Source organism: Lachnellula hyalina (assembly GCF_007821495.1).
Source record: "Lachnellula hyalina strain CBS 185.66 chromosome Unknown contig00004, whole genome shotgun sequence".
In the NCBI taxonomy this organism is placed as follows: Eukaryota; Fungi; Ascomycota; class Leotiomycetes; order Helotiales; family Lachnaceae; genus Lachnellula; species Lachnellula hyalina.
In genome coordinates, this window is record NW_022157118.1 from 277,150 (window position 1) to 303,863 (window position 26,714).

At 46.8% G+C, this 26,714-nt stretch overlaps 9 protein-coding genes across 9 annotated transcripts; 5 read left to right on the top strand and 4 right to left on the bottom strand.

The window, feature by feature from the left end:
- Positions 1-1,825: 1,825 nt before the first annotated feature.
- bphC2 (Biphenyl-2,3-diol 1,2-dioxygenase) lies at positions 1,826-2,431 on the top strand (the record flags this gene model as incomplete). The annotated part of the gene is made up of 1 exon (XM_031145374.1): positions 1,826-2,431. The coding sequence occupies one exon, from the start codon at positions 1,826-1,828 to the stop codon at positions 2,429-2,431; it is 606 nt and encodes a 201-aa protein (XP_031009590.1).
- A 370-nt stretch (positions 2,432-2,801) lies between these two features.
- On the bottom strand, positions 2,802-3,809 carry set5_1 (SET domain-containing protein; the record flags this gene model as incomplete). Its single annotated transcript, XM_031145375.1, has 1 exon — positions 2,802-3,809. One exon carries the CDS (start codon positions 3,807-3,809, stop codon positions 2,802-2,804), a length of 1,008 nt encoding a protein of 335 aa, XP_031009589.1.
- A 6,097-nt stretch (positions 3,810-9,906) lies between these two features.
- On the bottom strand, positions 9,907-11,155 carry LHYA1_G000384 (uncharacterized protein; the record flags this gene model as incomplete). Its single annotated transcript, XM_031145376.1, has 2 exons — positions 9,907-10,586; positions 10,651-11,155. The coding sequence occupies 2 exons, from the start codon at positions 11,153-11,155 to the stop codon at positions 9,907-9,909; spliced, it is 1,185 nt and encodes a 394-aa protein (XP_031009596.1).
- Positions 11,156-12,169: 1,014 nt separating this feature from the next.
- On the top strand, positions 12,170-13,547 carry ARYL (Arylamine N-acetyltransferase,liver isozyme; the record flags this gene model as incomplete). Its single annotated transcript, XM_031145377.1, has 4 exons — positions 12,170-12,564; positions 12,715-12,904; positions 13,003-13,041; positions 13,071-13,547. 4 exons carry the CDS (start codon positions 12,170-12,172, stop codon positions 13,545-13,547), a joined length of 1,101 nt encoding a protein of 366 aa, XP_031009595.1.
- A 282-nt stretch (positions 13,548-13,829) lies between these two features.
- PNAA_0 (Peptide-N4-(N-acetyl-beta-glucosaminyl)asparagine amidase A) lies at positions 13,830-15,230 on the bottom strand (the record flags this gene model as incomplete). Its single annotated transcript, XM_031145378.1, has 2 exons — positions 13,830-14,537; positions 14,589-15,230. The coding sequence occupies 2 exons, from the start codon at positions 15,228-15,230 to the stop codon at positions 13,830-13,832; spliced, it is 1,350 nt and encodes a 449-aa protein (XP_031009594.1).
- Positions 15,231-15,271: 41 nt separating this feature from the next.
- LHYA1_G000387 (uncharacterized protein) lies at positions 15,272-15,733 on the bottom strand (the record flags this gene model as incomplete). Its single annotated transcript, XM_031145379.1, has 2 exons — positions 15,272-15,396; positions 15,505-15,733. 2 exons carry the CDS (start codon positions 15,731-15,733, stop codon positions 15,272-15,274), a joined length of 354 nt encoding a protein of 117 aa, XP_031009593.1.
- A 767-nt stretch (positions 15,734-16,500) lies between these two features.
- Positions 16,501-17,199, top strand: Pgpep1 (Pyroglutamyl-peptidase; the record flags this gene model as incomplete). The annotated part of the gene is made up of 3 exons (XM_031145380.1): positions 16,501-16,548; positions 16,603-16,853; positions 16,899-17,199. The coding sequence occupies 3 exons, from the start codon at positions 16,501-16,503 to the stop codon at positions 17,197-17,199; spliced, it is 600 nt and encodes a 199-aa protein (XP_031009598.1).
- A 4,639-nt stretch (positions 17,200-21,838) lies between these two features.
- Positions 21,839-22,943, top strand: LHYA1_G000389 (putative oxidoreductase; the record flags this gene model as incomplete). The annotated part of the gene is made up of 3 exons (XM_031145381.1): positions 21,839-22,118; positions 22,245-22,431; positions 22,499-22,943. The coding sequence occupies 3 exons, from the start codon at positions 21,839-21,841 to the stop codon at positions 22,941-22,943; spliced, it is 912 nt and encodes a 303-aa protein (XP_031009597.1).
- Positions 22,944-25,615: 2,672 nt separating this feature from the next.
- Positions 25,616-26,563, top strand: DPB3_1 (DNA polymerase epsilon subunit C; the record flags this gene model as incomplete). The annotated part of the gene is made up of 2 exons (XM_031145382.1): positions 25,616-25,719; positions 25,756-26,563. 2 exons carry the CDS (start codon positions 25,616-25,618, stop codon positions 26,561-26,563), a joined length of 912 nt encoding a protein of 303 aa, XP_031009522.1.
- Between the last annotated feature and the right edge of the window lie 151 nt (positions 26,564-26,714).

Below are 26,714 nucleotides of genomic sequence, written 5' to 3' on the forward strand. Positions count from 1 at the left end.
TCCCACATTCAGTGAGTGGGTATGAGAATACTTAGAATGTGACAGTGGGCTTTGTGCTAGCACAGTGAGTCAGGCACGAACGGCAGTTTTTGAGAATACGCTGGTACAAACTTCGTTTTCGCATTGGAAGCCTGTCATGGGAGAAGGATTGTATTTATCTGCGTTCGAAATGATGCACTACCGGCACTTGTGATATTCATTGTCCTGTATCATTGCAGAAGACGCCATAATGACGGACATCTTCAAAAGTGGCCTTTTTCGGGGAGATTTACCGCTGTCCGAAGTTGGTCCGGTTCCACGAGTTTCTTTACCCCCAGAACCATAAGTCATCGGGACATTGATTATATCGAGGTTTGAACCCCTTATTTTCTTCAACAAAAATCCTTCCTCAAAGCGAAAAATTAGTTATCCAAATATCATGACTAGTAACACAATTTGGCCGGAGGCCCCTGCCCCAAAAGCATTGAAGACGTGGGTCGAGACCCTTTTTTCTCTGCTCGATTCCAAGGACGAGAAATCACCAGCGCAAGTTGCCGCTCTGTACACCAAGGATGCTGAAGTTTACGGTTTGGCAGGAAAGGCGACTGGCACAGCAGGTTTGTCACATCAAGCATTCTCATAAATGTGACACTTAACTTATTGAACGCCCTAGAGATCCTTCAAGCGAGGGTCAATAGTTGGGGACATATGGAGTCACGCAAACATACCCTATTGAGAGTCTACACTTCCAAAAACGATTTCAGTGATTTGCTCTTGATCGCAACTATGGATGCAAAGTTCAAGAATGGGAATGAAGCTACGGGGGAATTCACTATAAGAGTGACCTTTGAAGGTGATACAAGCGTTGATCCTAAGGGGAGCCTTTACCTTATCTATGCCGTGAGTTATTCGACTTCCGAATTTGGTATATCTTTCTGATAATCTTCGTTTAGGATAAAACGCCCTGGTTAAAGGCCATGCATGGATAGTGAGACCACTTCTATGCGGTTTCCTCGTCTCTACCCACAACATAGCGATTACTGCAGTATCGACTTCAGAGAGACGGAAGATAAATCAGAAGGTTTTGATTTTTCATCTTTGGTGTGAGGGAGATCATAAGTCATTTGGCTTGAGGGGGACTACGTTTAGGAGAATTATTCCTATTATGACGGGTACTCTAAGTAGAGTGGCCGAGTAGTATCTATAAGTCTGTTGAAATGGGGTTCAAGGCATTATGAGTATTAGGAATAAGAAGAGTTAGAAAGAAGAGCGGTAATTTGATTATTTCCTTCGATTTCCAGATCATCATTTGAAGAATGCCACATGTACTTAATTCATCATTTCTGTGATGAATTATGAGTACAGCTCACATTGACAGCTTCAAGGACGACAACTCGCTCATCCTTTCATGATACCAAAGTCAAAGAGAAACTCGAATGCCAGGATGAATCCGGAGTCCGGATCTACATCGGGATGATATACGGACCTACCTCCGTGTATTTAGCAGATAAGTAGGGGTACTTGCTTCAGCCTATAGGTATGTAGGTACATATAGTACCCTTAGGCGAATAGCTCTAACACATTTTGGGACGGAACCCGGCGAGAAGACTGTCGAACCTGGGGAAGCGGTCTGTTATCATGCCCATGTCGTTATGCATGACTGCAGGCCAATTCTTTGAACGCCAATCCGGTTAGGATTCGTACAACAGCGTACGTAAGGCATGCTTACGAAATATTGAGTGGCTACACAATTATTCTACTTCGTACTTGCCCTTCAGTACACCACAAAAATTAAGCACACCCACCATCCAAATACACTTCGTACACGCAACGGTCAGCAAAAACGATGGCCACCACTCTCCCCAACTTCGACGGCCCCTTCGCACAGGTCAAAAGCCCTTCGAAATTTGCACACGTCGTTCTCCGAACAGGCAACTTCTCTAAAATGGTCGAATTCTACAAAACACTCCTCGGTGCAGAAGCCACTTACGAAAACAAATTCATTTCTTTCCTCACTTACGATGAAGAACACCATCGTATTGCCATCTTAGACTTGGGCGCCAAGCCTCTAGACAGAGCTACTGCTGGACTGGAACACGTCGCTTTTGCTTTCGATTCCGTGGCCGAACTGCTTCTTGCGTATCGTCAGAGGAAGGCGAAAGGGATTGAGCCCGTGTGGTGTGTTAATCATGGACCGACGTTGAGTTTATATTATCAGGATCCGGATGGGAATGAGATTGAGATGCAAGTCGACAGTTTTTCAACGAACAAAGAAGCCGCGGAGTTCATGGCGAGTAAGGAGTTTGAGGAGAATCCTATTGGCGTGGATTTTGATCCAGACGAATTGATTAGGAAATTGAAGGAGGGTGTGAGTGAGAAAGAGTTGTTGAAGAGGAAGCATATTGGGCCGAGGGGGATGGATAGTGTTCCCAGAATGCCGGTTCCTGTTTAGAGTATGAAGTGGGCGGGGAATCTGAGATCTGGACTTCGAGAAGGGACGAACATGAGAGTATGCTTAACGAATGGAATTTTGCTGCCGCGGGTTTGCAGTTTTTCTTTTTTTTTCGAGCGTGAAAACAAAAAACGCTTTCGATTCCACTTAGTCTCGGTTCTTTCCATTGATCCTTGTTATAAGTAATCATAACTACCTCTTCTCGTCCCTTTCTGTCATGCCACTGCGTTTTACGGTGACACTCAACAATTCTCGGGGTACTTATGTGCCATGCTTTCTAAGTGGATATACTCTCTATGACTATCCAAGAACGATCTTCCAACGCCATTCTTTCCCAACACAGAACGAAACCCAAAATCACTACAGCGGTTTAAACTTGCTCCTTCCACAGCCACTCCTCGAAAGCTTCCTTGTCCAAATCTTTCGGTACATCCTTCACCCCCGTTTTCCAATCGTTGGTAGACCCAAAGCTGTCATGCTTAGACGGATTCTTCACAAACGGCATCATCTCCAATAAATCGATGCTATCCCGCCCAGCACTTCTCTTCTTCTCCTCACAATACCTCCTAGCCCATACACTTGCCCGAGCCTGGTCCCCATGCATGTTCACCACCTGGAACGCATCAAAATACAACCTAGTCAATCGATCGTCTTTGATTCCTTCCTCTTCATAAATACCCATCAGCGTCTTGCAGTTCTTCAAGACCTTGTCAGGAGAGTACCGCACACTCTCCGGGTCGCCGATAGTAGAATCAAGAGTTTGAGCACGGATGAGACGGCTATCACTTGCTTTCAATTCTGCTGGAGGAAGAGAGCAAATCTCACACGTGCAATCGAACCCGAACCCCTCTTTCAGAATCTCCTTACGGGTAGTGGAAGGGCCGCCAGCATGGTAACTCAATGTGATTTCCTCCCCTGCCTTGATCAGCCTGACTGCATATACAGTTTCCACGGTAAGCAGTGGATTCCACGCATGCACAGCATTAGGCCGACAGCTATGGTTCACACGCGAAATATTTGCAAAGACGCCCCCGACCTCAGATCCGGGTCCAAGGGGGTAGCCATTTGAGCGGATGATGTTGCTGAGCGGGTTCTTGCCGGGGTAGTTGTTATGCAGCGACAGAAATGCTCGCTGGGAGTCTTTTGGGAGGGCGCGCAGTGCCTGCGCTATGTCCTTTTCGGTGGATTCCATCGAGGTGATACATTCGGTTGTTAATAAAGGGGTTTCGCTTATAAGAAGCTTGCCAGGCTTGATATCGATGGCGGCCATTACCCCCTTTCCTTTTCCGGGGATGCTTTCGATCGTCCAGATACTCTTTCCGGGGGTGGGGCCATCGGCCGAGGTGTCGTTTGGGGGCGATGTCCTGCTTGGTGCCATGTTGTATTGTAGGTGTGTATACTTGGTATGCTGATAATTTGCTGAGATTTTCTGGCAAAGTTGGGCAGAACGGGGTTTTGGATTGGGAGTCTCGGTCTTTATGCTGATAAGGATAATGGCGGGCCTTTTTTTCTGTTTGGTGTTTAAAAATTTGATGGCTTTTCCTGTTTGGGTAAAAAAAGCGAGGGGGTGGTTTCTTTGCGATATCATCGCGACACGTGATTTACACTCTGTGCCTTGGAACGCTATAATAGTGAGTGACATTGCCTGAAGCTATTATATATAAAGCTGAAAATTATACTATAAATGATTAATTTCTATAGTTTGAGCTACATAGGATAAATCAATAGTCAATTAGAACTTATCACGCTACCTATCGAAATTGGGTAGTTGCAATCTTGTCAAACTTTCTACATATAGCTATTTTATATCTAGTTTTAAAACATATCATAGTTTTTATTCTCCTATAGACATTCTGGCTTTTTCGCTGCAGCTTCAAGTATCTCTAGATTGAAAAAAATAGTAGGTGATCTGAATGCCTTCTCTATACTATTAGAATATAAATCAAACAACTTAGAGTATAAAGCAGATCTAGTCTTCTAAACATCTTGAGATACATTTTCACGTATCTCTCTAAGGAATTACTAGATTCTAGGGCCATCATAGTTAGTTTTGATAAATGCACTTGTATTTCTCCAGGAAAATAACTATTCCAAACTCGCTTCACTAAAAGAACAAGTGCGGGTCTATTTTAAGTTAGCAATACACTAGAGTTTAGCTAGGTATTAGCTGTCTGAACAAGAGCAAGTAAGTATACCTTGAGGCATGAATGTAATAATACATAGCTGTATCTTTAACAGTAACATTACTATCCCAATTTCCATATACTTTTCCAAAGAAGCAACTATTGCTCTTATTCATTACCTAATTATTATCCGTTTATTTAGGACCCTGTTTTTTGTCCTATCGCCCGCCCCTATAATGACAATCCTAGCACTACGCTGTTCCTAAGCCTGCAAAAGTGTCATCCTCTGAGAATGAGAACTCTCGTACTAAAGTAGATTTTCGTAAGCCCATTCGACTTTCTAATAATAATCACGCGGCTCTTGTGGAAAACCCGAAAAGCGTGTGCCAAAAATACCCAAATAGCAATTGTGAATTTGTGACTTTCGAAATATCATACCACTTATATATCTGCAATGTCTTTCTTGGATTCGAGATCTAGGTTCATGATGTCTCTTCATTAAAGTCGGGGGAACATTGCTAATCTTCGTAGGGCCAAGCTGCGTAGACTGCGAGATTTGAGTCATGAATTTTAATACCTTGAGAGACTATGTTTCTCAAATGGAACGGAAAGATTTAGCGTAAATAAATAGGGTTTAAACTTCGAATATAGCGCGCATGTCTCACTCCGCTCAGTGCTTCCAGTCAGGATTATCCACGTCTGCAATTAGTGCGTCTCTGGATTTAACTCCAACCGTTTGATCATCGTCTAGAGGACAGCTAGTATATCTCCAACAGGTTTGAGACATTTGATTATAAGCCAAGGGTACATTTTGTGGATAAACATGCAACCCTAGCAGTGTTTTCCGTCGGAAACTTGTTCTCGAAGTCTCGCTCTTAGTCTGAGCACCTGGAAGTCTCGACCTCGGCTATTGCACTAGCAGCAAGGCTACTTACTAGGCATGGAGTATCGAGAGCTTCTAAGCCGTGCAGATGGATGGGGTCTAGAGTCGACAATCGAGCGGTGGTCGCATGTTGGCTAAGTGTATTAAATACCTCATCTTGGTTCGGTAGCTTCAGCTCTCTCAAGTCAGCAAGAGCTCGCGCGGGGAAAGAAACTTCAGTTATGTCCACGCGATCAACTGCGAGGCATTCTGGTCTAGAAAGTCCCTAGGCAGTGGTACAGATCGTTTCGGTACATGGCTGGTATGTATAAATCGAGTAGAGCTCTCTCGTTGGACGTAACCTAGAAGGTTCCAAGCTAGGGGTCAAAGTATAAGCTGATAATTCAACGTCAGTGAGTTCAACTTCCCGACTAAACAAAGAGCCTGTTGAGTGACTGCGGGCAGGATGATTCTATCTCGCTATTACAGAGAATATTGAGGATAAAATCGCTTCGGAGATGGAATTTGCAGCAGCAGATTCTACTGTATGGAGTGTAGCGATCGTGAAGGCGGACAAGGAGTGTCTTTTCGAACGAAGGACGCGCTAGTCTTCGGGAGGAATAGGTGTGGAAAGTTTTCTTGAGTCCATATTTAGCACCTATAGTACACACGTCAATATTTCATGAACTTCAGCGATAATTAGAACTAACTTTGAGTTCTCGAGACGACGGCAGAGCAGTAGAAGAGTAGCCGGGAGCTCCTTGTCCAAAAATCGACGTGCTGCCATGTGCCTAGCATAAAAACCGAAGTATCGATATTGCGAGTTTGTTGTAGGATTGTCAATCTAGAAGCTGACGTTTCAAACCAACTTTGGGGAACTACCTTGGGGTAACATTCGCATTTAGTTCCCGGAATAGAGGGCCAGCTCGGGAACCCCTAAGATTAAAGGTTCCAGGAAAGCGAAAAGTCTCGGGTTGTAAATAAATACTTCTCATAATGAAATAAAAAGAACCTGATGTCACTTGCCTATTCGAAAATAAGAACGAAACGTCCCTTTGAATTAAGATCTTCTGGCAATTACTAGTTCGACGCTGCACCGGCAGCAATACTAGCAGTCGGCAGCATTGTGTTTATTGAACGTGGCATTCAAAGGGTAGAGTTCATACAAGCTGATATCATTTGTACCTACCCAGGTATGTTCCTATCTAAGGAAATTCGAGCGCAATCGGGTCGGTAGAGGCTTGTCTTGACATATTGCTGTGACGCTCGCGAAGTCGGAAGAAGAGTGGTTGGTCGCATAGCCGCCATGCCACGTAAGTTGGGATTGTCCAGTCAGGTACGGTGGGTAGGTCTCAGCATGTCTTGGATTGCGAGTCAATCATCAGGAAAGATGATTCTCCTATCATTATAATAGAAACAAACTTTTGTTTTCTTTCCTCGAATTGATTGGGTAGTTTAGCTTCCTTCAATGCAGTGTACACGACGCAGATTGTGGGTCTGGGTTTGACCCTAAAAATAGGTGGCGTGTGCGTGTACTCTGCGCCATGGCGACAAACAAGCTTCTCCCCAGAGCCTCACATCCCTCCTACTCGCAGAATCCGCCCTGAACTAGGCTTCATATCGTATGGACTGGGTGGATGAGGCCATCGTGGACTCCACACTCGGTACTCATTTTAGGGCTCAGACCAGGGAGTTCCACCAATCTCCGCGATCCTGGCTGTTCACTGTCCACGCAATGTTTCGTTTCATCACATCTTGTCAATCCACACTTGCTAGGGCCCCCATTCGACGGCGGTATTTTCATGATTAATCAAGCTAACGTTGACCGTTGAGAATAGATTGAGAGAGATGGGGCCCCTATAGGAAAGGCGGGACGATCAGATCCTCCAATGATCCTTCGCCTTGTGTATACGTCTCTGTGGAGAAACATGAAACTTGAGAATCGTGATTTTGACTTTCTGGACTTTCTGAGCAATTTGCTCGATGGATGAGCTGATTATCGGTAAGTGTTTCTGCATATAAGTAGAACCCGTTTCCTGCTGGGTAAACATCATATTCAGCATCACACTTTTTCTCTATCATCCTCGTCTTCTTTATCTTCATTCAACTTTTCTATCCATCTTCCTCTCAAGAGTCTCAAGGCAGCGCCGATTTCATCATGAGATATTCTACTTCATTCTTTATTGCTGCTTTGGTCAGCAGTGCTTCAGCACAATCCACTCTTTCAGAACACTCAAAGCCTTCTGGCGCACCACCTTCTGGCGCACCATCTGGCGCTCCACCATCTGGCCTCCCCAGCGGCTTTCCAAGCGGCTTCCCATCAGGTACCGGCGGTTTCCGTGGTCTTGATCACGGCGCCGGTCATGCTTTTGCAACTGGCTCTAAACCTCCACACCCCTCCGGCACTGGCAGCTTCGGCTCCGGCGCTCCTCCCCCAGCGCCAACTGGTGGGCCAACAGACCCAGCAGTAGTCCGTCGACAAGAACCAACTGGCTCAATACCTTCAGGGGCACCTCCCTCCGGCTCCGGAACACCTCCCTCTGGAACACCTCCCTCTGGAGCACCATTCTCTAAGCCTACCGGCGGCATATTTGCTAGCTTCGCAGCCAAGCTAGCAGGTCACGCTGCGGCATCCGACTCACCCCCCGCTTCATTCAGCGGTTTCCCATCCGGTTTCCCATCCGGATTCGCCCACGCATCTGGCCATGTCCACCCGTCCGGCGGCCCTGAACCTTCAGGATCCGGCGCACCCAGCATTCCAACCGGCGCCCCTTCTAAAGTCGAGGCCCGTCAAGAACCCGAACCCACTGGCTCTCACTCAGGCTTCAGTGGTCAACCCACCGGTTTCAGCGGATCTCCTACCGGCTTCCCCTCAGGTTCTCACCCATCTCATGCTTTCCCATTAGGCGCCGCCCAGGCGTCTGGATTAGGAAAGAAGGAGCAATTTGCTGAGGGTGCTGCGAAGCCTACTGGATCAGGTTTTGGTGGACCAGGAGGTCCTGCACCAACTGGATCAGGTTTTGGTGGACAAGGAGGTCCTGCACCAACTGGCAGCTTCCAGATTCCTTCTGGGCTTCCAACATCTTTCAAGACCTTAGTTCGCACGGCCACTGCTTAGACGGGGACAACTTTGAGGATGAGATTTTAGGACGTTCTTTTGTCCTTCGTACTCTAGCGTTAGACATGTCATTTGTTACTTGTCGCAATTTTTTTTTCTTTCTTCAAATACCTATCCTGCATGGTCGGAGCGAAAATAGAGGTGAAAACCGTTTGAGAATCTTCTGTTTCGGGCCGTGGGCACTGGTACCTTGTGTAAAACACGTATATATAGATTACAGCAATTCTAGAGAACTAGTTGATGCCAAACATGTTGCCCCACAGAGCACGTGAGCCTGCCTACTCAACCTCCGAGTATCCCAAGTAATTACAGCTCCAGATTTCTCGTTTACAGCATATCAAGAAGCTCCATCCATCCACGCAACTCCAAACAAGTAACCCTGCTCCCGAGCCTTAAGAACTACTACGCCCCAGTACTATCCATCCTTCTTCAGCTATCAGTCAGTGACACAAGCCCGCTCGCGACGTGGAACTAGATTAGGAAAGCGATGGATGTATTTCCTTCCAGTCCCTAGTCCGGATCCGTACATATATATATATATATATATAGCGAAAGGAACACGGGGATAAATTATACTCCGTAAATGTCAGAATTCACTGTACGGAGCATTGATTATTATCTAAGGTGGGTTAGGTATCTACGAGTACCTGGGGACTAGGGACTACGCTAAATATGATTTCCCCGGATAGGATGGATCTTGTAGGAGCGGGCTGCATGCAGGAGGGAGCACTTTCCCTGTATATTTAGCGAGTTGTATGTATCCTAGACGGAGATCGGAAAGTCGAGTATGGTTTGTCGGGGAGGGCAGGGGTATATCAATCCTATATTTAGGTATGACGGGACGGGAGTCAAGTCAAGTTGGTTTGCGCTGGAGTATGCATGGGTAATTTGAGAGGGGTTCTTATATCTATTTGTTGCTATTGATAATTTGGACTGGTGTTTATTCTCATTCTCGTTCTATGTCTGTCGGTCTGTCTGTCTGTCTAAGAAGTTCTACGGAGTATCCAATTTCATTCAGTCTCTTCTATTCTCGTTTTTTCTCCAATTCTCTGCATCTATCCAAATCTTGTCTTCCTTCAACTCTTTATGAAAGTGCAAGGTAAGTAAGTCTCGCAGTCTTTCCAGTTCTCACTCTGTCCGTTCAATTTACCATCTCGGGTGGATATTCCAGAGTTTGGAAAATCTGCAGTCCAGGTTCGTCGCATCCAAAGGGTTCCAATATATCGTCCATTTAAATCCAAAAACCTGGTCCTTTCTTCTTGGGGATAATAGTGTTTCGTGGGGGGGTCTTGTGATGAGTGTCGTGATAATATACGTTCGTTGGTGGAAGTGTTTCCTGATGTATGACGCTATACGGTATCGTCACCTTCCCTTATCCAAACTGAAGCTCAAATCCGGTCTTCGAACATGCCTCCTGAATCACCTCCGGGAGGTCATGCTCTTCATTCGCAACAACTATATACTGCAAGCTCCTCGCGATAATCATCTTATTCTCAATCGTATACGCCAAAAGCTCTGCAATTTCTTCATCCTGACCGACGCGATTCAAGAACGTCAACATTTCCAGATTGGGCGGGAATCCGACCGAATGAAGACGCGGCGAGTCTTCGCCGAATAGCTGATAGTCCCGGAGCTCGAGGGTTTTAAGTGCTTCAAATTCTCGCATCCGTAATGCGCTTTTTCCGCGGAGGGATGGGAAGTCGATGATGATGCTTTCGAGGGAGTGCTGGGGCAGGGCGAGGATATAATCTTCTATGTTATCGGGGCTCTCCTCAAGGGGTGGATGTGGTTTCTCCAGTTGTGTGATGGATATTTCTTTCAGTGCTTCTGGGTGGAGCAAGATGTCTGATAGAGCGTCGTCGTTGATGTCACATTCGATGAGATGAAGCACTTTTAGTTCAGTTTCAGAAGGCTTCTCAAGACTATCGAAGCCGCGCTCATCGAGCCTAGCTCTGCGAATGGTGAGAGATTCTAGCGTCGGGTGACTGAAGACTTGGATGTTGTCTTGAAGATCCCAGTACCCGCCATCGTCACACTGGTAGAACAAAGAACCTGTAAACTTGTCAGCACAAATAGACACCCAGAACAGAGAGAGGCGAGACATCGCATTACTCACATGACTTCAAACATGCCAAATCAAACGGCCCATCAAACAACGCTCCAATCCCCTTACACAACGACTGTGGCACCGAGACCTTGAGATGCTCCAAATTACTCATCGTCGAAATAGTCCGTGAAAAAGGATCGACAATGCGATTCGAGATGGGGCTATGATGAACATGCATAAAATCAGACAGTTCGGAACTAGGATAATCGACGCGGATACTCTCAATCAAACTGCCCCTCCTTGGTCTCGTAAGCAGCGATTCCGAAAACGTTAGGTGGTGGTGCGGCTGGTCGAAGAGGATGTTCTTGTACAGGACCGGGTCCGCGACCATATTCATGCGCCGGCTGACAAGACACATGGCGCATTGATCGCGCTGCGCAGGAAGCATTGAGAGGATACTGATAAGGATCTCGTCAGGTAGGTCGCTGATAGTCCGGGCGCCGCCCGTGATGGTCACGGCGCGTGGTTTTGCGGAGTGGATGGGGATGGGGACAATGCTTAGCACCGGAGACATTGTGGAGATGTGGAGGTGAGTGCCAAGTATGGATGTTGGTATAGATGTAGGTACAGTATGTAGATAGGTAGGTGTACTGTACCTAGGTATGGTATTTAGAAGAATTGTGCAGGCGGGCGTGATATGATCGATGATTTGCCACGTTTATCGTGCCGCATACATCCAGACCGAGCAGGCACGCAGAGCAGGCAGGGGCAGAGCAGCGCAGGGCAGGCCAAATGGAAATTTATATCATTCTAGCCTGAGGCACAAGGTGAGGAAGCACGTGATCGTACGACTTCTTTTGTACCTACCTAGCCTACCTATATAGGAAGAAGTATACGCGCTATCTTAAAATCCTACTTGTCTTGTATACCTACAATGCTGGCAAACACTCGAGGTTAAGTTGTGAAGCTGCAGAGGAAGATGAAATACCCCACTTGATGTACAATCTTTCGGGAATGTCGGACGCCCTTCGAACCCCTTATGCGGTCAAGCAAGTCACAATTCTACCATAAACTCAAAGCTCTATTTCATAGGATTTAGGAGCATGTATTTTTGTCTTCTATATGAGGCTATTCCATATATCGTTAATTTTATAAGATTTAGGAAGTGATCTTTACTCGTAAAGAATCCTATTTTGGCGGGGTTAAGCGACCCCGCACTCATTTACCCCCTTGGTATAAATAGATAACAGATGCTACTACTTTAGGCTAATCTACTCTATCAAATCAAGTACCTCAATCGTCTTTTTTATTAATTGGCAAATGTGTCAAAAGGTAAACAGATCGTTAAACATGTGCATATGCGCCCCCCCTTTGATTAAGCTCTGACCCACCCGCTTCGATCTACTGTACCTTAGAGTATAGCTTATCAAAACTTCACCACAAGAACCTCAAGTGAGTCAGAAGTGAGTCAGTCACTCACTCCCTCTACATCCAATTCGCAAGTATATAAGACTTTCTCAATTGGCTTTCTCGCCTGTTCAATCGCACAATTACATCGAGTATCTCGCCTCAATCAATCCCCACCAACATGGCACCCTCATCACTATCACCATCACCATCAGCCTACACCCGCACCCAAATCCAACAATATGAATCCCACATCTCCCTCCCCCATAAATACCGCCAGGACTCCAATCCCCCCATAAACCTAGCCTACCTAACCGCGCTCCACGTGCACCAAATCGCCGCCATGCCCTACGAAAACCTGAGTCTGCATTACTCCGCCTCCCACACCGTGTCACTGGATCCCCAAGTCCTGTTCCGGAAAACGGTGGGCGATAAGAGAGGCAGGGGTGGGTATTGCATGGAGAATAGCATTTTGTTCTACCACGTATTGAAGGCGTTGGGGTTTGCTGTTTATATGGCTGGCGTGAGGATCAGGCCGAGAGTGGGGGGAGTGCCGGGTGGTGAGTATACCGGTTGGTACGTCTCTCTCTCATATCTGCATCTTACCCATCTACCCCAATCATTCATTCATTGGTTCAATTCCTTCTCCGTGCGGGTAGACGGGCGATCTGAGAACGAATAATAATTAAGCAAGAAACACACTATAAACTGATGGTGAATACCCAGGGTCCATGTCGTGAACATCATCGCCTTACCCTCTGGCTCCAAATACCACAGCGACGTTGGTTTCGGTGGCGACGGCGCCACCAAACCCCTCCCTCTAATCGCAGGCCACGTAACGCGAAACCTAGGATCTCAAGAAATCCGCCTTGTTCATGAGCCGCTGCCTCATTCCAGCCAACAGGATCAGTTACACGTAAGAAATACATGAATTCCTTTTCCCTTCTTCCCCCCACCCCTATATCAATCCGATCCTCTCTCCAAGTTATGTATATCTATATATCTACAATTCAGTTCATTGAAATTAGAATTGAGGTTGAGGTTGAGATTGAGGTATTGATTACTCCGTCTTTCAACTACAGTGGATATACCAATACCGCAACTCCCCCACCCAACCCTGGAACGCCTTCTACGCCTTCCCGGAACTAGAATTCTCCGCTCCAGATTTCGAAATAATGTCGTATTTCACCAGCACGTCTACCAGCGCCCTGAATTTCCAGACAAGAACAGTGCTCATAGTACGTTTTCTTCTCGGGCGAGTTAACAGTGAGCCAGATGGCGAGAATGGCGAGGTAGATGAGCTGAATGCGCAAGGGGGGGTCGATGGGCCGGACTGCGAGATTGAAGGAGAGGGGGAGCTTGGACATCTGGGGATTGTGGGGAAGATTATGCTGGTTAATGGAGAGGTGAAGAGGAACGATGGGGGGAAGACGAGGGTTCTGAAGGTGTGTGAGAGTGAGGATGAGAGGGTTGCGGCTTTTGAGGAGCTTTTTGGCATTACGTTGACTGAGGAGGAGATGTTGGGGGTGGAGGGGAGAAATGTCGAATTAGGGGGATGAAGGGTGGATGAAAGATAAATGGCTGAGAATAGTAGATCTCCTTTCAGGATGGGAGTTTGGGGAATGAATAGATGGCAATGAAGTTACGTATACCCTGAGACCTCGTTTTCGTAATGGATGACAAATATGTAGGATGTTGGGAATCGGAATCTCTGATAGAAAGTTATGTTCGGGCTTTTTTACACCATTGCAGAAGCTCAGTGCACTATAACCATGTCAATTTTCACCCCTTCAAGCCGCATTTGCGTGCCCAGGATCCACTCTCATCGCACGACATGGCTCCTACTTTCCAATTCCAACCAATTCCGTATCTGGAACGGCGAGCGTCGTTGGAAATTCCTCATCCACCACTAAAACAGGCTCATACCCGTCAACAGCCTTCACATGTCTCCCATATACCCCGACTTTGCTCACAGCTGAGTACCACTGCTCAGTACTACCAGAGGTCCCCATCGCGGGATCAATGGCGCCAGCAAACTCATAGTAAGTATCATTCCAGTAATAAACAGAGCTTCCAATTTGCCTCGTCGCAAGAACGTGTGGTATCTCGAATATAGCGGGTGCAGTGAGATAAGAGAGGATGGGAACAGAGTTGCTGAGAAGTGAACGATCGAGAGAAGCGACAATGGTCGAATTTGCGGTCGTTGCATCAACGGGTGTGGTCGATGATGTGCGGAACGTGATGGGGTAGGATAATGTACTCTTGATTGGGGGAGAGTACTTGGACGATGGTGAAAAAGACGAAGTACCGGTCGTGAGAGCTGATATCGTCTTGTTGGAACCATTTGCAGTATAGCTGTTGATGCTGGAGTAGGATAGAGATTGTGACCAGCTCAAAGTATGCGGGCCTGATGAAGTCGTGATGGTACTGGTATGAGAGAGGACTCGCTGTGCTGATAAGTGCAGCTCCAGGCTAGTATTTGCGTTTGATGTAGAAATGATATTGGGAGTGAGTTGAAAACTTGGTTCTGCAGAGCTGGATTCGATTGCCTGGTTGTAACGTGTAAGTCAGGACCGCTGAGAAAAGTAATTTGTACTCACAGTTCCTGTAGTTTGATTGCCTCCAGCATCTTTCCAGACAAATACAGACCCGGAAACCCACCAATTTGAGCCTACAGTCCCAAAGGTGGTTTTGGAATCATATCCCACTACCGCCAATTCAAACGAATGTGGCATTCCATCACAGAGTATTCCTAACCATGGACTGATATCCACCTCAAAGCTTGGAAGATCATATGTATGAACTCCTACTATTGGCACCCAAATTCCAGGACTTATCCCTCCTGTAAAGATGATGGGAAAAGGCCACCCAACACCTGCGATATCACCATCGATCAGAACCTGCACTTCCCTGAACGGACTGTAGGCATGAAGCGCTGAATTGTTGAATGTGTCGGTATACTCAGTAGGCACGTTACGAAACCAAAACTCTTCAGCGCCATTTCCCGAAGCAAGTACACTCACTACAGCTCTCTCGGCATTCCTCGGTAGAGTGAACGAAACAGTCGCATTTCCATCGGGAAGTGAAATGACGGATGCTTTGTTCTGAGCTGACGACTGAGTTGAAATTGGAAGAATCAAGTTTGCTGGGCTAATCATCTGATGGTCATTGTAGTAGAGCGCTGTGATTGTGACATTGTATGCCCCAGTAAATACAGTATCATACAAATTGTCCAAAGACATGATCACTTTTTGCTCGGAACGAAGCAGAGTGTCGAATATTGTCATGTCTTTCTGGTAGTTCCAAAAATACCTGTCCGGACTGGCATTGCTGTTGTAGTGCGCCATACTTCGATGTCTCCAAAATATATGAGGCCAAGACGATCGTAATTGATTCCAGATGAGGTCACTGAAAGATTGAATATGGTGGTAGTGAACTCGCAATCTGCTGGGGGGAGTACGTTCCTGTTCCCCAGTCAGCTCACATTCGTCTTATCGCCGTCATTTGGCAACATACCAACGTATGGAGTTCCATAGCTTCCTGCAAATGTATACTGCAGGACAACTTGCTCGCAACTCGTGCCCTCATAGCTGGCTCTCAGCGGTGCTTGAACTTCAAAGACATCTAAAGGTGATTTGACCACCCCACTTTCGTCCTGATTTGCACTTATTGAGGCCGTCGGTGATGCGATACAATTCGTGTATAGACCTAGCTGAAGGGCCGCAAAGATAATCAAAATAAGCATAGCGGTGGCCTTGATGGGTTTCCTGCCTTCCAGTCAACTTCGCGTCCGACGCGTCAAGACATCAGGAGGTCGTTGGGGGAGAGAGGCTTTATTTAGTTGAGAGTACATGGCGTAATGTTGTGCTTATCAGGTACTATGCACCGTACTCGTACCTGGCGATCTTTCGGGGCGGGGTATATTGTCCAAGAAAGGTTGAGGTTCAATAAGGAAGGTTGATAGCCGGCTTCTTATCGGATGATTGCAGCTGCTTGCTTCTTACCGATGCGACGCACGTGACCCATTTATAGTCCAGAAAGAGAAAGTGAAGATTGAAAGCTCTTACTACTAGGCCATAGAATATTATTCTAGATAGAAAACTTCGATTAGTTTTCAGACATGGCCAAGTGCTCATGTACAAATAGGGTACTTCTCTCCTGTCCCTCCCCTTTTCAACCCCTCTTCGCCCCCTCGCTTACTGTAAAACCCCGCTTTCGAAACATGAAAAGTAAACAATATACTATTTCTTATCGTCACTTCCTCTTTATATACTCTAATCGAAAGTTGGTAGGTCTGAAGTTTATTTCCGCTCTGCCATCATCCTGAACAAAAATCTTCATGATCCAAAGTGAGTGAGCCACGCTACGTAAAATTTACGAGCAACTGCATGCTCAAAGCGCAGAATTCGGCGTGAGTCAGCGCTGTCAAAAATTGATAATATATGCTAGATAAATTAAATCCAACACATCCAAACTCTTAACAAAAACAGTCACGCTTAGTATTTCTACAGAATGGCTCAAGAGGACTACGATGTTACAGTTCTAGTAACCGGCTTCGGCGTACTTCCCAACTCCCTATTTATCTCCTCCCAAACTAACTAACATACCCCGCAGGAGTTCCAAGATATCAAAATTAATCCCTCGTTCGAGATTACATCTCTCCTTCCCCCAGAAATCTCTCACAAAGGCCTCACCATCCGCCTTATCTCCCACCCAGAGCCCCTCAACACAGCATACCATTCCATCCTCTCCACCATCCCACAACTCCTCGAACAACACAACCCCGACATTGTACTACACATTGGTCTCGCGGTTGACCGAGACTATTTCGCGATCGAGAAAAGCGCACTGAGAGATGGATATCAGTAGTACCCCGACATAGCCCGCAAAGTGTTCACTAAAGCAGAAAGTAAGAAGACATGGGGGGAAAGTCCCGAGAGACTTGAAACGGCTCTTAATTTTGATGATGTGGTGGGTCGGTGGAAGAAAGGGGGCGGAAAGGCTGATGTTAGGGGAAGTGATGATGTTGGGAATTTTGTTTGTGGGTTTATTTATTATATGAGCTTGGAACACTTTTGGAAGAGGGAGGATGGGGAGATGAAGGCGCTATTTTTGCATGTGCCACATTTGAAGGGGGAGAAGGAGCTTGAGAAGGGTAAACAAGTCACAGTAGGCTTGATTAAGGCGATTGCGGAAAGTTGCAGGGAATAGAAGAAGGGGATCGAGTTATTGGTCCGTTCCTGCACAAGGACTCAGGTGGGACTGACATCAAATTGTTCTTTGAAGATTTATGGGTTGTGTAACTCCTTACAACTGTAGGTGAAGTGAAAGTATAAAGCCGTGTCAAGTCGATTGACAACCCTGCATTGCAATCCTTAAGCTCAAGCTGATGTATCCAAAGGCTTCCATTTTTGTAAGTTTGATGGACATTTTAGTTGTCAATCATAGACTATTTATACTTCGCCGAGGTACTTCTAAGCTTTGCTGATTTGAGGGGTAAAATATGTTTTTCAAACTCAAGAAGGGGACCAAAAGGTCCAATGACACAAGGATTGTAATAATTTGTTCGCTACTTTGAGATCAGACTTAAAGAGTGGACCACATTCGGTTCAATTTAATTCCTCGTCCGCTCATGCCGGGCCCTGGCGCCCGTAACATGACGATAACCATGGCCTGACTCAGAGGTAGTCATTCTATACTTCTACGCATACCTGCGCCGCATACACCACATTCCTACTCGAAGCCCATCTTAGCCGGATTTAAGTTTCAATCAATCGTTCCCCCTCAGCACCGGAAGCAGACTCGCCAGCTGAACCGTGAACCGTGTTCCCAGTACACGCAGCATTTGTCCCCTCTTTGGCTGGCAAGACACTCAAAGTGAACTGTACCGTAAAGCCTGTAGGATTCCATCCCAATCCCTTGTATCCCTTGATACTAGCAAAAGCCTTGCCGTGCCAGAACTGACTTCTGACGACGGCAACTAGTCGGAGCAGAAGAGTCGTCAAGATCAGAAGTCTACAACCACTCTATCAATACTCAATTAATGTTAGGACAATATTTAGAAACTCACCCGATAAAGATACCGAGCCCAGCACCAACTGCAGCCATAATCTGAATCTTCTGTCTCGCCTGCTTACATTCCCATGTTGGCGGCTTCGGTTCCCATCGTCCGTTGGGAGTTTGATGATACTCTCGGCAGACGTAGGAGTCAGGCCAACCTCTACCAAATAGCTGTGCCGAGAAGACGAAACAGACGACAGACATTGCGATGTGGACAGCGATGTTGAGGATGATTGGGAGTTGGAAGAAGATGGTTGGAGTAGTGAGGATGAAGTTTACTCCTAACTGGAAGATAAGTTAGTTAGTATGAGCGGAGAAAAAACTATATGATACGGTACTTACGACTATGGTGAGGTCTCGGAGAGCCTCCTTTACACTGTATACATTGTTGAATGGCCCGGTGCTTGCGAGTATAACAGTAGCGATGAGAAGTCCGAAGACTCCGATAGAAAGGAAAGAATTCAAAATTGTCAGAAGGCTGATAGGGCGTTTGAAGTGAGCGTTTGCTGGTTGGGTCTTGATGGGATGGCTCTCGTTGTCATAGTCGTCGCCATCATCGCTATGGGCAAGGAATGGAGTGCTTTCCGCCATTTTGAATCGCTTTAAATAGAGGCAATTTTGAGATACAGAATGATTTATTCCAAGATTCACGGAATCATGAAAAGAACAAGATGATACGAAAGATTACAGAAGAAACAACGGATGGAGTTTATATGTTGGTGTAGGCAGCAGTGCCCCGGCCCGGTCCCCTGGGATGATCGCAGCGCGGACTCACACAGCCCTGCGGCACAGATCACAAATCCCTCAGTAAGCGGCTCAGCCATGCTGCAGGATTCGATCGACAACTTTAGGGCAAGCGTGAGGTTGAAACGGTATATATCTAGGCTGATTCGCACTTGATGCCTTGGAAGTCTAGACTAATAAGCAACCTCAACCTGAACGCGGACCACTTTATGCCAACGTGATCACGTGCTTTCATGACCCCGAACCAATTACAAATAGACACGACCTTTCTTCCTATTAACCGCTGAATGACTCTATTGCTTTCTAAAATCATGTGAAAGGTATTGAATTTCGAGGTGCTATCCTAAAGGCTATGTGGATAAAGATTTTGTGATTGTGCAGGAGGGGCACATGATCATCCAGCTAGGGTGTTCCTGATCAATTTCTGGGCATCTACTATTTATTAGGACTGCGACAGCGAGCCAAAAATCCTAATGCAGACCTTTGCTCAAGCGCTGATCGAATATTTCTGGCAGAGTATGAGCTGGTCCTTGCCGTAAAAATTGTTCTCGAAGCGACTTCTCATTTTCACGAAATCGCAGCCATCTTATCACGGCTCTCGTGCGACTTAGTGAGAAAATATTGTATTGGAACTATAAAATCACAGGAGCGAATCCGGAAGTAGATGCTTGGCTGAAAATCTTCTCATAGGACGCTCAACTCTTTGTGCTAAAACACCGACACATCATTCGAGCTCTGCAAACTCAATCTTCCAATCTGCTCCAGACCGTAAACAATGACCTCCAGACTTTTCGACGTTTCGTCCCAGGCGTTTAACACGCACCGGTGCGCTACTCGCAAGAATTGCATCATGAACCACGTCCGATCAAGCCGTGCATCTGCAAATCTCAATCCAATTGCTAGGCACCATACAAGCGCGCCCTGGAATGGTTCCCAGCTGGTATGGTTGGGTGAGCTAAGCAGAATGCGGAGTTGGGAAGCCAATTTGACGGGACTCTGCGTCTGGTATAGATCGTTTCCGAACAGTAGGCATGATATAAGAATGAAAATGCTGAAACGTAAAGGTGCGATGATGTCAAGTATGGTAGTACGATAGTTGGAGATCGGGTGGCTTTTCTTGGTGTAGTCTTGACATGAGATATGAGGGAGCAATTCTTCTTGTCTAGAGATAAGACGGTCGTAAATTGAGCGGCTTATAGATGACGATTGACAGAGGGTAGCAATAGATAGGGTGTCATATAGATCGCCGAGCAAGGTATAAATGAGATGATGATCTCCGGCATGGCAAGGTTGGCCGAATGTGAACAGCGAAGATTGAAGGGGAAGGGCGAATTGATATTTGAAATACGAATGCATACGGGCGTCCTGCTTGTAAAGATGCGGATCTGCCGTGGATGCATGTGCGAGATGACCGTTATTACCGGCCCGGCGGAGACAGTCGACGCACGAGAGTAGATGATTTGATCGGATGACCAAAGTCCAATCATCATCATATGGTTGGCCTAAGTGGCTCATGAAGCCCCGGTAAAAGTGCTGAAGGCGACTAATGTTTCCATCGTTGTTCATTAGGAGCTGGGCAACAGGATTGTTATTAGAACCTTATTCGGAAAACATATATTAGGAATAAAAAGGTATACACACCTCAAACGCCAGAAGGGATTGAAGAGCAGCAATAGTGATATGATTATTCTGTGTCCCGACATCATTGGTAAATGTATCGTTGAGCAATTTCAGAGTGATAAATCGTTGTCGAGTCGTCCAAGGGCTTAGCTCGCCCCGTTCAAGGATATCATCCCAGCCCGACGCGTTCAAAAGCTTTGCACTCATAAAGTACGGATTAGAGATAGACCAGCGGACTATATTGTCCAGAAATGGGAGGTCATCGACACTTCCACGAAGGTGAACATCGAAGACTGGGAGAGGGTGTCAGCCGCCATTGAAAAGTAGTGTATATATAGGTAGATGTATCTCTTTCATCAAGCTTCCACTCCATGCGTTCAAGATGTTCATCATCCATATGATCTGACCCCATTAGGAGTATCACAATTTTTCACGTGAGTGGTCTTAAGGTGAGCTCGAAGCTTCCAAACAAAGTACTAACGGCCTCTGGATTTCGGGGGTGGGGGTCTCACTGGAGATATCGGACAACGTGAAAAGGCTCGAGACACAAACACCCATCTCTTGCACTAGAAACAATAAGAATAATATTACACAATTGCCCTATTGAGAAGGAGTTGACTGCTCGATAAGAAAAAGTGGTGGCTCACACTTGTGCATCCGCCGAGTAGTTTCTGCCGTGAAACAAGCGGGGTCTAGCAGCGGATGACTGGTAGCAGGCATGGAATTACGCAGCTCTTTGATTATTGCAATTTCACCGATATCCTCACACTGGCCTATCTGGTTGAGCGATGTATGGTGACGACGGGGCTTTGCTTCCACACCCTTGTGCATTTTATGGAAATAGCGTTTCGTGATATAGGCCCTCACTCTGCTGATACGTTCTCTTTTGCCCGCCTTCGGGTCATGGCCAGATATGATGATGAAGGGATTGTTTGTTGTGGGTTCTGCCATGGACGCGAATACAGATGTAATGAAGTTTGGTGATAGATATTTTGATGATATGTTGAGGAAGCCACATGTCGGCGAAAAAGCTTGATGGTCGTCTTGAGCGTTATAGGGTGAGCGAGGGCATGGGCTTCAGGGGCTGCAAGCGAACCTTTTAGGGTTGTGGCTTATTCAGCCGGAGCCTAAGCCCATTACGCTGTAGTTAGACTTTAGTGCAAATGCCTGTTTAGGATTAGCATGATAGGGAAGACGGGATTAAAGCAGAAAATTGTTAACGTCCATCATCATCACATCTAAAACCATAATGCAGGATTCGGAGTGCAAGAAGTTTGATTTGCTAAGTCCGAGTTCTCGTTACGGAAAGCGAGCCTTCAATATGTATAAATTGAAGAATATGTCTTCGGCTTTTACCTGTACTTGCAGACATCATAGCAGACCGGCTCTTCAACCTTGTTCTACTCATCCTTCGCCTTGATACATTATGTCTTCTGCCTTTGACACCAATGGAGTGTGGCTAGTTACCGGCTGTTCAGCCGGGTTGGGCCAATCCATCGCGAGGTATGTCTACGCAGCGGGCCACACCATCGTGGCAACGGCCCGCAACGTGGATTCCCTCGACTACCTCCCCAATGGACCCAAAGTTCTCAAACTCAGCCTAGACGTTACATCTCAGGAAAGCATCACTGCCGCCGTCAACAGCACGGTAAAGTGTTTTGGCCGTCTTGATGTCGTGATTAACAACGCCGGCTACGGCGTTATGGGTGAGCTCGGTAATCAACTCCTTCCTTTGTTATTACCTCTCAATTTTGCTGTGTTTTGGCTCCAGTATAATGTATCACTATTTACCTCCTGCTTTTTACTGAGATACAATTACTAATTGTTGGCAGAGGGATTTCCTGAAAACGAAGCTCGCGAACAGCTCGAAACCATGTTCTGGGGCCCCGTCCACTTGACAAAGGAGAGCATTCGTGTTTTCCGAGAAGTCAATGCTTCCGGTCAAGGAGGGACAATTGTTCAAGTTTCCTCCATTGGTGGTTATTCAGCATTCCAAGGAAATGCATTCTACCATGCGAGGTAAGGTGACCGCAAAGTTTTGTTGTTTATAGCAGCAAGAACCGTTTCTAACAAAATGACTCTGTAGCAAATTTGCTTTGGAGGGTTTCACGAAGTCCGTCAACAGAGAGCTCAATCCCAAGTGGAACATCAATCTCATGATCCTCTCCCCAGGCGGAGTCAAGACAAGATTCGCCTCTAGCGTCAAAATCTTACCGCGCCATCCAGCCTACGACAATGATGAAGCGCCACTCACGAGTCTCACCAAACTTATGAAAGACCCCTCTACGGCTGCTACTTGGGCCGATGCTGACAAGTGTGCCGCTGTCTTGTTCGATGTAGTCTTAGGCCAGAAGGACAAGCCGCTGCCAACAAGGCTCAATCTTGGTGCTGATGCGCTACCCCTTATGAGGTATGAAGTTGGTGAGTATTTGAAGGAGATGGAGGATTGGGAAGAGGAAACGCTTAAGGTGATGCCTTCAACAACAGAAAGCTCAGTCCTACTTATGGACCAGTTGACGAAGAGATTCTAAGTGCAATTAGAGGGTCCCTTGTAAGTAAAAATTGATTACGAGTTAAATTCATATTAGTAGAAAGCCATATCTACATACCATATAACAAGTGAATAGGCCGATTACAAAGTGTCGGGGACTTTGTAGTCATATGACATCTTGACTAAGCATGACTAAGCGAGTGCTTATGGAAGAATGCAATCATACATTTCAGCGATATAGAGCTCTTCTTCCAATTTTTCACAGATCGACCTCGGATTTGGAAACACGCCCAGCAGTCTCCTCCCTTAGATATCCGAATTTGCATCTCAACATCTCAGTTTCTGGCGCCTCTGTCCACCTCTCTACGGACTTGGAGACTGCAACTGACCTGCCCAAGTGTGAGGGATTGCATCACTGGGCCACCGCATTCAGAGCCTTAAAGACAGAGAGGTTCTCGCTTCATTTACTAGCCCCAGAAGGAAGTTCCAAGGCTAAAATCAAAAGGACTGGTCGCGAGTTTTACAAGATGTGGTTACCAGACACTCTCAGAAGTCCTACCAAGCAACTAGGGAAAAGTGCTCTAATTGAAACCATATTCCTTGGACGATTAAGGCAGAGGAAGGTCCAATCATGAGTTATACGAGAATGTAAAGTGGCTGATGTCGAATACTACAAACTGCTTTTGTACCAAGATCCTCAAGTGCAAAAGTGCAGTAATGGAAACAGATCTCAGGTACCTCCACGGAGCTCACCATCTCTTTTCATAATTGGGATCGAATCAGTTACATGGCAGTGGATTCCATCCTATTCACTGAGATCTCGTTTTAAAAACAGAAAACAAATGATCTCCAAGAACATAATACTATAATTCTCCTAAAAAACTAATTTCTTACAAAATCGACGTTCTGGAGTCCATCGCGGGTGCTTGAGGAATCTAGCTTGTGGCTAGACCTTTGGACCGTTTAAAGATGAAGAGCAAATGGTATTCTGAAGGAAGACAATATCTGGTCATGGAGATTGTGAATCATGCAGGATTCGTCTTGAGAAATTTTCAGTCATGGAATAAGTTGCTGTCGTTGTGTTTTGTTCCACAGGAATAAATCCTAGAGGCCGGGGGTACAGGGGTATGACTCGCGAGGTTCGCTGGTGGATTGAGTTGCACTGCGCTGGGTTGCATTACATTCCATAGACAGGCAAAGAGTCAGTTGCACATGAAATTGTTCCACCACTAGACTTGAAATGTTATGCTTTGCAAACCAGTTGTCTAGTGTGCATATATACATGACACTGCACAGTGCATTTACTCACTATACTTTAGATCCATTGATGGGACTAGCAGACCAAGGCCTGACTCTCCACTCCAGAGCGCGTAAATCCAACACGCGCCGTAAAACACGAATTCAACCAGCTTTCAAAACCATAAACAACTTCAAGACATGCACCGCCCGCAAAAACAAGCCCAAATTCCCGTATGACGTTGTCAGATTAGATCAAGTCAAATCTTCAGCAACCACACTGCCTAAGCAGGAACCATCTCGCCTTGCAGCGGAGGCTTCGGACTCGGACAGCTGCAAATGCACAAGGGGTCTCGGATAAGCTCTTTGTTTATCATCATTCAAGATCGAGAATCTAGAGGATTTGTTTTGTACATAGAGAAGGAGAAGAAAAGGCTGAGGGGGGGTTGCTGGACATGTCGAGAAAGCGCGCGTCTTGACGCGTTGAAGAAATGGGCTGATTTGACAAAGGTGAAGAAATTGCACCAAGCTGATAGAATGTACATTAATGAGGATATGGTGCAGAAAAGAAGAGATAATGATAATAATAATAGCCAAGGCACCCACAGTATAAGGCTGTGGTTGAAAATGCAAGATTCGGACTATCGAGCGGCTGGCGCCTTTGGATGCGGCAACGCTGACTGGACTCTGCAAACGGCCGAGGCTGTCATGACGCGCAATGAACATCAACTTGATGAATCCATACCTAGGTATCAACCAACGCAACGACAACAACATGCTGTCTATACCTCACTCCACCTGCTTCTGTCTCCATTCACAGACGATGTGTCAGGCTTGACAATGGGTGAGAGGTCGTCAAAAGAACCAGTGCTGAAGCGGCCAAGGGGGAAGGAAATATTCTTTTGGCGCTATACCGCATGTGACGTAGCACAGAATCCCAGCATGGGGCCATTCGGTACAAATAAGTCCCTCCGCGCCCCGAAAAATCTGCATGAAATCGTCAAAGTGTGAGACTTGACCCCGCTTATCATTCGACAAATCACAGCACAAGGAATCTATTACTCAGCCATATCACGTTACTCGCGCTGCCATATCGGGATCCGGAATATCTGTATACCCGACCAGCCAATTGTATCATCGTCGCCCCCACTCCAGTCGCGCCGCCTGCATCGAGGGGTTGTTTACGTGAAGAGAGAAAGAGAGAGTGAGTGAGTGTGTATTTGAAGCTACGAGTGCTTTGAAGATATACTTTCTACCTTCTGCCCTCCCTCTGCTCTCCCTTGGCTCTGGGGACTGGGAATAGCACGACTGGAGTTTTGTACCAATACTTTCCCCCCCACCACCAATTATCAGTCAATCAATCATACGGCAATTCCATCGGATCCATATTATTGTTCCACCGACCATCACGAGCGAGTGCATTAGCCTCGCATAACGCCCGCCTGTCCGCCCACCGCCAATCTGATATAAAAAAACATGGACGGTACTTATGCGCCGCAGTCCCCCGACCTCTCAGGATTCCTTGCCTCTCCCAATAAACAACAGCAGCAGCAATACCTACCCAGCTCCCTATCAGCCTCGTACGCGCCACGCTCGCCTGTCCTCCCTTCATTCAGCAGCGCGCCGCAATACCAGCAGCAACAACAGCTGCCACAGCACGACCTGAGCTCTTATTCGAGCCATCATCAGATCCCCACATTTGGTGGCACCAACAACGACTTTGTGGACTACGACACAGGCGGTGCTGCACATTACATGCCCCCGATCCCGGCATTGCCGCCTGCACCTTCCTTCGACCCAATTCCCACCCAGGGCATACTTCCTTTCTACGGCGCCCCTCCACCTTCATATACACATCAACCTCCACCTCCACCTCCACATCCATCCCACCCACAACTCTCATCACACATCAAACCCGAATTCTCCCCCTCCGATCAATATACCCCCACAATGGCGGGCCGCAACAAGCAACCCCCTCCCTCAACGCCCTGGAAAAACCCCAACCCCACCGGCATCGAAATCCGCACCAAGTTCCCCGTCGCGCGCATAAAACGCATAATGCAAGCCGACGAAGAAGTAGGGAAAGTAGCCCAAGTCACACCGGTTGCCGTATCCAAAGCCCTCGAGTTATTCATGATAGCCCTGGTCTCTGGAGCGGCGGAAAAGGCCAAGGAGAAGGGCGGGAAGAGGGTCACGGCGCAGCATTTGAAAGCTGTGGTGCTGGAGCGGAACGAGGAGTTTGATTTTCTGGCTGAGATTGTTGGCAAGGTTGCTGAGGGCCAGGAGGGCGCGGGTGGGGAGACCAGGGGGAAGAAACGGGGCGCTGCTGCTGGAGCTAGTGCGGGGAGTGAGAGTGAGAGTGACGAGGGGGTGCAGAAGAAGAAGAAGGGGAAGGGGAGGAGGAAGAAGGAGGAAAAGGATTAGGTATCCAGGAGGCGGGAGGCGGAAGCGTATGAAACGGCAGCACGCGGATTAGGAATACAAGATGCTGTTTGATCTCAAGGTTGAGAGGAATGGTATACATGGGGTGGGATAAAGTGCTGGGATGCATATGCTGGTCGGCGTTTGCGGGCTT